Source organism: Antrostomus carolinensis, unplaced genomic scaffold (genome assembly GCF_000700745.2).
Source record: "Antrostomus carolinensis isolate BGI_N321 unplaced genomic scaffold, ASM70074v2 scaffold7215, whole genome shotgun sequence".
Lineage (NCBI taxonomy): Eukaryota > Metazoa > Chordata > Aves > Caprimulgiformes > Caprimulgidae > Antrostomus > Antrostomus carolinensis.
Window position 1 is genome coordinate 42219 of NW_010317013.1, and position 12045 is coordinate 54263.

A 12045-nucleotide genomic window follows, 5' to 3' on the forward strand; every position below is an offset into this window, starting at 1 on the left:
AATGGTTCTGTTAACATTTAGATTAACAAACCTGAAAACGCCTAGTCGTTTCACTGTAAAGAAAATTCAAATGTACTTGATAATGATTGTTTCATTCAGTAGACTGTTGCTTTTCATTGGTTGAAGTACAATAGACACAATGAAGTGTATGGCTGACATGAAAATGTCCAAACAAGTTCAGTGTAAGAGCATGGGTAGTATATTAACTGTCATAAAGAGAAATCATTTAAACAGTATGTAATAATAACAAATAAAGAGCAAAATATTTTTTGCTGATTTTTTTTTTTTTGTGAACAACATTTTTATTTTTAAAACTGTAGAGAAATGCAATTGCAGCTATTAACGTTTTAATAAAGTTACTGCTTTAGCCTGGAAGGATCTTTCTTTGGGGCGAATCTTGAACTACTCTAATTTTTTCCCTTTTTTTTGTTGGACTAGCTGGATGCAGGAACTACTTGTTTACAGTAATTTTGATGCTTTTCATTATGCTGTATAAATTATTATCCTGAGGGGAAAGCTTTTGTGTATTTTTAGTATGACAAGAGGAACAAATTTATAGTTCAGATAATTTATTTGTTCAGTTTAAATATTCTGAATAGCAGTTTTTTTATTCTAATAAGTCATGATACCATATAATCATATTGCAGTTTGCAGTGTAGTCCAAATTGCATATATTAGAAAACAGAATTTCTGAATATAGGTTTTCCTTAATTACAAAATTATTCCATGAAAAAGTCCCTTAATCTGGATTTGAGCTTGCCTTCTGATACCCTGTGGCCCTCCAGAACAGAGTTAGCCAAACTTTTTAATCCTGAAAGCCAGGAGAAAAAAAAAAAAAAAGGTTGGAGGCATGTGCCTGGCCAACCCCAGCTCCAAAGTGCTTCTGTCTTTCCCTTGAGGCAGGGGAAACCTGTAGGGAGGTGGAGGTTATCTGTAAATGCTTGTTGCCTTACTGAAAGGAGAAGATACGACTATGCTCCACTACTTCACTGATTGCAAAATAGGGTAGTAGTTTGGAACTGCTAGTCTTCCAGGAGTATCTACCCATTAAATACAGCAAAGCTCTTCAAGGTTACAGTAGCACCCTCAGATAAAATGTAAATGTGGCCATGAACTATAATTCTGACTTTTCAGTACTGTTTTGATGCAAGTAGTAACTGTGAATATATGAAAATAATATACTAGGGTGCTTCTTTTTTGGTAGCGTGGTGTTTCATACCATTTTTATCTTTATCTTTGCTTAGGGCTGATGGTGCATGTTGATAAAAGAATTACACTGTCTGCCTTCAAGCAACACTTGGAGCCTTTTGTTGGAGTTCCATCTTCTCACTTCAAAGTCTTTAGAGTCTACGCCAGCAATCAAGAGTTTGAGAGTGTTCGGCTGAATGAGACACTTTCATCATTTTCTGATGACAATAAGGTTATTCAGAAGTTATTTTGAATAATTAAAAAATATATTGGTACAATATAGACAAACGTGAGAATGTAGTTTGCAACTTTTTATTAACTTGCCAGGTGAAATCATTACATTGATCTTGGTAGTGTGTTACAAAATGTAATTTTGATTTTGATATCAGTTGTAACAGATACTCCTTTTGCCATCTAGATAACTATTAGACTTGGAAGAGCTCTTAAGAAGGGTGAATACAGAGTCAAAGTCTATCAGCTTTTGGTAAATGAGCCAGAGGTAAGATGTTGAATATTTCAAGATTGATTCATTAAAATTCTAATATGTGCTTTGGCCAAAGGTTTTTTTTTTTCTGAAACCTTGGGGTGGAAAAAGTCCCTCTTTTTTCTGCATTTTCCTGCAAATTTTCCTGGATTTAGAAAGGGAACTAGAGATTATTTCTGTTTATGCTGCTCCAAGTATACAATTGGAATGTGACCTATTCTCTCTCTCCCTTAAGTGTCTCTATTTCTGCAGTGTAAATGGGGGACAAATGAAAATAATTGTTTCTTTGTTTTCCTTAAATGTGTGATAGTCATGTAGAATTCTTTCCAAATAAGAAACTGGTTTTGCTCATGGCTGCAGTTTTCAGTTACACTTTACTGATACAATTGTCACATTCATGCACTGCAGACAGTGCTTATCAGAATGCCTAGCTGGATAATAGTCCTTTCTGCGTAGGACAAGCCTGAAACAAAAATGTCTCTCTTGCAATAACGCGGCTCACTTCCTTGTTACATCTTTTGTGACATGGAAAGTATAAGTTATTACACTATATAGGTTGTAGTCTTTAGAAGTTGAGTTTGTATGCGTGTTAATTTCTTATTCAGTTTTTTGGATGAAACTGCAGATTACATATTAATAATGAATAAGTGTAAGAGACTGAAGATGAACTTATAAAGCAGAGAATGAGATAAATTTAAAAGTAACTTCTAGTCATGGAGTTCTGGTCTGTTTGACCAATGAAAGCCAAGAAAGTGGCATTTTTATTATCATATGGCTTATTTAATTTAAAAACTCCTTTCAAATTGTTTAGAATGTTAATGTAATGGTAGCAATTAGTAATACAGTCCCAGGACACTGTTTCCGCAGTGGCATGCACTCAGAGTGCTTCAATGGCCTGTCAAAGGGCTGCTGCTGCACAAATGAGTTAAACCTAATGTTAATCAATTCATTGCCTACCTTGTTTATGAAAAGCATTCTAATGGTCATTGCTAGGTGGGTGGGACTGGTCACAAAACAAACAGGAGAAAAATCTACTTTTTTCTGCTCAAAACATTTGTCTCTAATCATTTTCTATTTATGTTCACAGCCATGCAAGTTTCTTCTAGATGCAGTTTTTGCTAAAGGAATGACTGTCCGACAGTCAAAAGAGGAACTGCTTCCTCAGCTTCGAGAACAATGTGGCCTAGACTTGACAATTGACAGGTAAAGAGATTGCAATCCACTGAAGTTACCTGATTAAATATTACTTTAAAATGTGTGGGTTTTTTCTCTTGTGGAGAAAGAAAGGTGAAAGGAGCAGAAATAAGTTATTGTAGTCTTTGAATCAGATTGTGAATACAAACATTAGTTTAGGAATTCTTGGCTTTTATCTCATGTAGAATGATACAGGGAATAATATTTACATAGAATTGCCTGTGTGCAACATGTCTACAAGTTTTGATCTGAGAAATTTGATTCTATCTAAGGATAATTTTCTTCAGAAAGAACATTAAGTAAATCAGTTAACAAAAAAGCCACCTTCTCTCTAGGTGCAGGCTCAGCGTAGATCACTGCAGCAAACTGCCTTGTGCATTATCATAGGGTGTGTGTACAGCACTGATCCAGCACTGTCTTCCCTTTGCCCATAATCTGTTATCTCATCAAGGCTGAACTTGCTTTGAGACCTTGATTCCACATACTGCACTGGCAGTTACTGGTGATGTGGTGTATGTACTGTGGAATAGCTGGCAGTCTGTATTCACTGGAATGGTGTGGTAAGCAAGCCGGTGGAACCTTGACATATGTCTAAAATCAGGCTGGAGTAAAACATTGGAAGACAAACGTTGGCCCTTTCCTGTTGAGAAAAGGAGTAGAAACCTAGATCTGGACCAGGTTTTTCTCATTTCCTTACCATGACTGAGCCAAAGAATTTTTAACTGCTGTGCTTGGGTTATGTTCTCTAGTGCCCTATAATTATGAGGCACAGCACAAAACTTATGTCTGCTTTTGTGCGTGGAGAAACCATTACAATTAAAGTTTTGTACTCGTGCTTAATCTCAATTTTAGGTTTTTATACCTTTGTTTGCCTCCATATCTAAATCAAAGTTCATGCTGTTATATTGTCACTGGATTGATGCAGTAGAACTAAGTACATAAATCAGACATCAATCCTCTTCTAATCATCCACCTCTCCCCTTCTTCCCCAGTTGCCCCACCAAGAAAAAAAAAGGAGGATGGAAAAAAAGAGGGAAGAAACAAAAAGGGGGAGGAGAGCAGCAGAGTTGTCAGAAGTGTTTGGGAATGTTCTGTTTTCTTATCCTAAATAGGAAACTGTTGTCTTTCTCAAATCCCTACACATTCCTTGCACTGAACAAGCATAACACAGGCTTGTGTTCCTTGCGTTTGAACGATGCAGCACTAAGAGCCAGTAGTAATACCTTGCTGTCAGGACTATTTCAGAACATTAAAACTCATTCCCGATAAACCTAACCAAACCTTGTATTTCAGTTTTGTCAGAAAATACTCAGTTTTGATCTCTGGCAATGGTAAGTGTTTATGAGCAGATAAAAACTGAAGTGTTCTCTTTGTGATGTATTTACAGGTTTCGCCTACGAAAGAAAACCTGGAAGAATCCAGGCACTGTGTTTCTGGATTATCATATCTATGAAGAAGATATCAATATTTCAAGCAATTGGGAGGTCTTCCTGGAAATACTTGATGGTATTAGTAATAGTGTCAAGAGACAGTAAAGATAACATTAGAGAATTTTTTTCTTTTATTTAAAGGCTATTACTGACATTTAATAGTATTTTATTAGAAAAAAAAAAAGCAAAAAGAATTAAACATAATAAATCTTTGTATGAAGTTGGAGAGGGGGTTGTGCAAGTGCAGAATTCCTGTGACTGCCATATGCTAAAGCTGAAATAGCAGTACTGTTTTGTAGGTTTATTGGAAACTTTTGGCCGTACTGTAGTACTGTAGGCAGTGTTCTGCATGTGTACGTTTTTCATTGTACATAGAAACTGTAGCAATGCCTATACATTAGGCTTTTATTTGTATTTAAATTTTGGACAAGTGATGTTTGTAGTTAGCTGAAATATGTGTGTGTGTATATGTATATACATAATACATATGTAATTTGTTTTTTAAAGTCAACTCAGCTGTTCAATCATTTAGTATTTTTCAGACAGGAGTGAAAAAACACTTATCTGTCATGAAGTGCTAACTTTCTGAAGAGAGCTTGGTCGTCAAAACTTTGAATCACATGTTAGAGAGTAGCTTGTTTCTTGAATTCTGCTTAAATATCGTTAAAAATACGGCATTTCTTAAGCTGTCCTTTGCATATACACTTAAAATTTGGGTTCTGAATGCAAAAGCATAACTTACGGGGGGGGAAAAATAGGTCATGATGTTTTTCCTCTAGGTTAATATTCTGCTAATGGATAGATGGAGAACGTGAATTCCATTCACACATGAACTTCACAAGCATACTTGGCTTAAGAAGTCTCATTTAGCTCTTACTCCAGTATTTTGGTAGCTGCGTTTTATCCTGGTGTTTTTAATTTTTAACAAAATTGTGCTAATGCGAATACAAAGCCTAAAAGGTGCTGCTTTAATCCAGCTGCAGAAGATGTAGCTGGATACCACTATATTATGTGGAAATTATCTTGTATGTACCTGCTGCTACCTCTGAGGTTTTTGGAAGACTGTAAAGGTAACTGCTTTAAGTTGGGGTTTCTAAGGCCTTCCACTGTCTCCAATGCTTTCACCCATATTTGAGTATGCTTATGCTATGGAAAACCCCTCATTTTAAATAGGCTATTTTATGATGTTAATATAATAAATTTCATTCTTTCCTAGGAATAGAAAAGATGAAATCCATGTCACAACTTGCTGTTTTATCAAGACGATGGAGGCCATCAGAGATGAAACTAGATTCTTTCCAGGAAGTAGTGCTAGAAAGCAGCAGTGTTGAAGAATTAAAAGAGAAGGTAAAATGTGTACCATGATGCAAGTTTCTTATGGCTTCTGAGAGCCTTATTGATGTCCTCCGTTGGGAAGCACGGAGATGTCATGGCTACAAAAATATTGTTGCATGGTGATTATTTCTTTTCCCAGGAACTGAAAAGCTTCCTATGCTGTTACCAAAGCTGTATGAATTACCAGCTTTGGTAATAATCATTTAATACCATGGTCTGGTATCAAAGTATTCAAGTGAATGCATGCAAAAAAAAAAAAAAATCTCTTGAAGTTTAAGAAGGATAATATTATCTGTGTCCCTTCTCCTTGAAAAACACATGTGAAAGAAAAGCTGAACTATTGTCACTTTGTTTTTTCAAGACAGTATTTTAGTGTTTCAAAATACCAAACCTCTCAGCCTCTTCATATTTGAATTTGACAGCTTTTGCTCAGGGATGATGTAACTGTACCAAGTAGATCAAACTATATTCTGATTGGAAAGAACTATGGCTTTGCTGTGGTTTTTTTCCTTAAGGCCAGAACCCTCTAACAGGTGAGCAGACATGTGCTGTCCTAGCAGAAATCTGGAGTGGAAGTGAGTCTCATATTCAGACTGTTTTATTAATCTAGTATATTGCAGGGTTCTGCTCTTACAGAAATGGTTATTGCTATGTAGCAACACCCAGATGTAAGAAGGCCACCTTGGATGTTGAGGACAGCAAAAGCCCTAGTGTCAGTGAGGTCTGACAAAGTCTTACCTAACTAAACTTAGCGTTTGTAAGGCAGGGGTTAGTTTGTAGGCTGGGAAGAGGAGCGTTGTTTGGCCTCCATAGACTGCAGCAGCCTTGGATTTGTGTATGTACACAGGTTAAGCTATGGACTGATTTATTTTATTCTTCAGGTAGAAATGAAGCCATGATGTGCATGCAGTCTTGAAGATGTTGTCTTCACTTGTATCTGAAGAAAGAGTTGTCCCTCTTTGTTTTCCTAAGAATTGATGTGCAGGGAGCAATTTTAGCAGCATTCTGCCCAAGAGACCTTAATCTTTCTGTTCCTGCCAGTAATAAAATAAATTTGAATTTGACACAGCTGTAGTAACAGATATGTTCAGCCAGCTCTTCTCTTTAGCAGAGTGTAGGGTTAATATCTGAAGGAGGCAAGAATCTTAGAGAGGAAATCTCTTCAAGTTTTGGGGAAAATTAGCAGCCAGAGCTAAAGTCAGGTCAAAGTTAGTGTCTGCATTGCCATGGAGACAAGACTGCAGCCTGCTCTTGAGTTAAGGGCAAGGCAGTGATGAGCCTGCGTGCACCAGGAGGCTGCTCAGCAGAGGGAGGGCTCCACTGAGGGTGGCAGGCACAGCTGGGTGACACTATCACTGGTGCCAGGACTGGGCAGTGGCAGCAGGGGATGGGGATGGAGATGGATCCTGTGCTCTGTGCACCGAGGAGGTGCATGGCAGGGGCAGTTGCAAGGCAGAAGAGCAGCCAGTGGTGTGTGTTGGGGAACTGTCAGGTTGTTATGGTAGGGTGTGCAGGTGGGTTTGTCGTGCATATTTTAGGGCTTTGCCTGCTCCCAGGTTGAACTGATGATCACAACTTTCATTTCATACAGGGAAACTGCTGAGGGCTAACTGATGGACAAGAAGGTTTAACATGAGGCAACTTTTTTGTATCACTCCTTCACTGTTAAGAGAACTGATCACAGCAAGTGTCACTTGTGACACACTAGTAGCTTTAGAAATGTAAAAAATTTGTACCTTTTCACTAATTTTGTACAAATACTTTAGATCATTTGAGAACTCAAATATTTTAATTGACTTCTAGATTTGACAGGTCTGTGACTTGACATAGACACTGTGTAATGTTGTTGTGGAATAGTATTAAATGCACCATTTTACTTCACTTTACAGCTGAGTGAAATAAGTGGAATACCCTTAGAAAACATAGAATTTGCAAAGGTAAGATTTTGTCTATTTTTACCTTTTAATAGCATGGATGTGTGATTATGAGTTTTGTTTTATTCACTAAGTAACTGCTTCCTTTCAGGGTAGAGGAACATTTCCATGCGACATTTCCATACTAGAGATTCACCAAGACTTGGACTGGAATCCTAAAGTATCTACATTAAATGTTTGGCCTCTGTACATCTGTGATGATGGTGCAGTAATATTTTATAGGTATGTATTTTATTACCATATAAACCATGCAGAAAACCTGTATATAAGATTTAAGGGATGATGTAATCAACAGAAGCCTACACTCTACTTCTATTGTCTTAAAGGAAAAATGCTTATGGAAGAGAGTTCAAACTGAAATGTTGTGCTCCTTGGCTTCCTAAAAACCTGAATATTAACTATATTTATTGTTGTAAGAAAAAAACACTGTGCCCTTTTACTTACTTCTCCCTCCCAAACCATTGAAAATACTGCTGAATGCAGAAATAATTGCTATGCTTGAGTGTGTATCTGGATTTAATCTCTTAAAATAGAACCATATCCCTTGTGGAGTCTGAAAGTCTTGCCGTAGGTTTCAGAGAGCAAGAATTTTATTTTCCAAGATTCTTTCTTGAAGAAATTAGTACAGCTTCTTTGGAAAAAGGGATGTTATGATAATTTTGTTAACATGAAAAATATTAACAGCTGGCAGCCATAGCCCAGCCCAAAGGCACTGTTTGAGGACCAAGAGCTTGAAAATTTCTGCTAAAGTTGAGGGGTGAGGGAACTTAACGAACACTTTGCTTCTGCAGTATTTTTCATATTTACATGTGAGTTTGGGGGAAACAGCTGGTTGGTAATGTGCTGGCCTTGGTGGAAATGGTTTGGGAGTGCAGCTGGTGGTGTCTAGGAGGGGCTGGCTGACATGCTGCTTCCAGCTGTTGGCACTGTCACCAAATAAAGAGCAAAGTCACCATTGTCTATAAAGAATAGGAGATATCAAGTTGATGGGGGAGTATAGGTTTGTTTCTTGTGACTTTCCCTTGGGTCTGATGTCAGCTAGAATACTGAATGTCTCTGCTAAAAAAGCAGGTTTAGAAAGATTGTTAATTTCTGGAGAAGAAAATAATATGTAAGGAGTTTTATGCTTAGTTGTGTTTTCTACTAAGTTGCTCCAAGTAAAAAAAAAAAGGACAGAAATTATGGTCATTGTATTAATCTGCGTTTTAACATCTATTTTCATTTTAGGGATAAAACTGAAGAATTAATGGAATTAACGGATGAGCAGAGAAATGAACTGATGAAAAAAGAGAGCAGCAGACTCCAGAAAACTGGACACCGAGTAACCTACTCTCCTCGTAAAGAAAAAGCACTAAAAATTTATCTGGATGGAGCACCAAATAAAGATTTGACTCAAGACTGATACTCACTATAGCATTTTCCCTGGGGAATTTTTTTTGTTTAAAATAAAAAGGTTCACTACTACTGTGTAGTGCCATTACGGCAGGACACTCATTAGGTGTAAAGCGCTGACACCAGCACTGATTGGGCTGAGTTCCCAGTCAGAAGCGCAGTGCCCCGTTGGGTCACTGTTTGACTTGGAATCATGTTGTGCACTATAGTCAAATGTACTGTAAAGCTAAAAGGGATGTGCAAATAAAAGATTAGAACTAAAAAGTGGGTGGGGAGGGAAACGAGTGGAAATTTTTGAGGACAGTGTGCACATAGTAGCTAGTGAAACTAGCCTCCAACAGGATACTCATAGCTTAATAATAAAAGCTGTGCAAAGGCCATGAAAGAATCCTTTTTTCTGTTTGTTTCACTGATACACGCATTACCTCATCAGAGAGTCTGAAGTAAATGTTAACACATTGGTTCTAGAAAAGCAGCAGCAAAGGGTCGAAGATGAAATGGAAGTGCTGCAAGTCTGAGGTTTTAAAAATATTCTTCCATAAAACAGGTAGGCTGAGAGGTGTCTGCAGGAAGCCAGCAGGTGTTGGTTCATTTTGCAGAAGTGCTGTCGTCAGGTAAACTGGTTTTTAATAGGTTACGGAAGCCGATGAGCAGCTCTATTATATTGTGTTCAATGTGTAAATAAAATTTGCTCTATCCATTCAACAGAACTGCAGTTCGGGTATTTACCATGGTATTTCTTTTCACATATCAGCATTCATTGTGTACTTTTGGAAGTATAGTTGCCTATTTAAATTTGTATTCATTTTATGTTTGACGATGCTGGGTACTTTAGGGTTGTATTTCCCCTCGTTAATGAAGTTTTTGTTCTGTTCGGCTACCTTTTGTACGTTTTGTTTTTGAGACTATTACAAGTTTGCATCTTCTCCACCCACTGAAAGTAATTTTATTTTTCCCAGAGTTGATTCCGTAGCTATATGTAGTCAAATATTGGGGCAACATCTAACACCTCAACATAAAAACTTGTTAGTTCAGGTTGTGGTGCAAAGACTGATGCGGTCAATGTGATTTCATTGCAAAGCCTAGGAACAGCAATTTTTTGCTTTGGTCCATAAAGATCAATAGAGAACAATTCTCCGTAGTTTTTGGAAAACCACCTAATTTATAACAATCAAAAGATTTTGGTAAACTTTTTCATGCCAGATGCTGTTTACAACAATGAACATGCCAATAAAATATTTGTTCATTCTGTTGTGTTATTTTAATCATTAAATGCTGTGGTTTTTATTTGAAAAATTGCAGAATTATTTCATGGAAATGCAGACTTTTCCAAGGCAATGTCAGAACTGTAAGGCTGTGTATAGATGCGTGTATGTGCACACACACACACACCCCCCATACGCTTGTACACTATTGCAGGAAGTGTTTTGTAGCCTGTCTGCTGCTCCTCTTTACTTATAGTTTAAGAAAAAGTTGGTATGAATATAAGTTTCCTTTTCCAGAATTGAATTCCTCACCAGTGACACTTCTAAGCTTCAGGTGCAATTGACAGGTAAATTCTGCTTCAGAGAGAAAAGAGGATTTTGAATAACTGAATATTCAGTTCTTCCTTGCATGCTGACCCCCAGCAACCTAAAAATCCTGAGGAATCTGGCAGCTTGAGAACCAGGCACTCATTCTTCCTCTGCTGTTTGACCTGTGCCACCCCTTGTCCAACAGAAATGAGGTGGAAGCAGGAGCAAAGGAGAGGCATAGAGTGAGTACCACCTAGTAGGTAGAGTAGTTCATTAAACTACCATTTACATAGGTATATAGACTGATGAAGGATCCTTGGAGGATTTGGAAAAGAAAAAAAATAACTATCAAGTGAAGAAAATGAACTGTATCCTAGCAAAGCCAGGAGAGTAATGAATTTTCTTCAAACTTGGTCATTTGGAGAGGCAAAAATCTAGAGATGGAATAAAGTAGAGTTAAGAATTCCAAAAAGTGCTTGCTTAATCTCTAGCCCTATTTGGGCAACTTCTGTTGAGAACTACTTTGAAGTTAATTGTAAACCTGTCAGTGTTGACAGAAATGGGGATAGAGGACTGAGGGGCATCTTTAGAATGAGTTCCTGTCCAGTCATGCACTTCCTTCTGTATGAGTGTACTGGAATATACTCTGGGGTGTTCTGGGAGACATTTTTCAGCATCTGCTTTACATTCTGATAATTTTGACCATGGGCATTTTAAAGAAATAAAAAGCCTTTAGTTTTGAATTTGCTTAGTTGAGCAGAAATCTTACAGAACTTTTGATGAATGCTAATAACTTTATTTTTCAGGGACTAAGGCATCAAGAAACTTGAAGGGAAAATAATGTTGAGATTCTGAAGTAGGGCAGTATTTATGGACAATTATTGCTCTCATGGAGTATTTTTTTAACAAAAAATGCAATGATATTTAATTGCTTCTCTTTGTATAGATGGGCTGTCTCTACAGCACGGTAATTTTATGAGGGATAGAAAGGAAAGGTAAAGTCAGTGAACTCTCGGAGAGTGTGTGCGTGTGCTCATGTGAGAAGTGGTGGTAGAAATGAATCCTTAAACTAAAAATCGCACTATTCTGATTAAATATCTTTCCTGTTTATAATAATAATGGTTATTAACATTAATTCTGGTATCCAAGGAATTTGTTGAAAAACTTTCATAGACCAGAAGTGGTGAAAGACTCTCAAGGGAGTAGCAGTCTTGTAGTTGCTGCTCTTAAGTTACTGGTGCTCTACTGTTCCAAATCAGACCTAGCAATAAGGATTACTTGGGAAGAAGCTCCATGAAAAGTTACTTGGCTGGAGCTTCATGTCATCTTTTACCATGTGCAATATTACAGTGGAATCTGTACCCTAAAAGACCATTAATAATGGAAAAGCCATTATAGCAAAGTGTTTGAGACAGCTGGGGAGTTTGGACTGGATTTTACTCTTAGCTTGCTATTGAGTTCTTAAATCAATGACCTGTTGGGATGGTAATAACGATCACATTTTGTAACACACACGGATGTATTCCTATGAAGTGTATTAAAAGCACAAAAAATTTCTCGAAGAATTTTCTCTG

General features: G+C 37.3%; 1 protein-coding gene across 1 annotated transcript in view; it reads left to right on the forward strand.

Moving 5' to 3' along the window:
* The window catches only part of USP47 (ubiquitin specific peptidase 47), a gene marked incomplete at its 5' end in the record, with an annotated part of 39108 nt that extends 28878 nt beyond the window's left edge, over positions 1-10230 (forward strand). Inside the window, 8 exons of the mRNA XM_029085071.1 lie at positions 1245-1420; positions 1607-1687; positions 2760-2875; positions 4254-4372; positions 5513-5643; positions 7521-7568; positions 7657-7787; positions 8793-10230. Of these exons, the coding sequence (XP_028940904.1) occupies positions 1245-1420; positions 1607-1687; positions 2760-2875; positions 4254-4372; positions 5513-5643; positions 7521-7568; positions 7657-7787; positions 8793-8967 (977 nt within the window). The remainder of the gene's footprint in view (positions 1-1244; positions 1421-1606; positions 1688-2759; positions 2876-4253; positions 4373-5512; positions 5644-7520; positions 7569-7656; positions 7788-8792) is intronic.
* Between the last annotated feature and the right edge of the window lie 1815 nt (positions 10231-12045).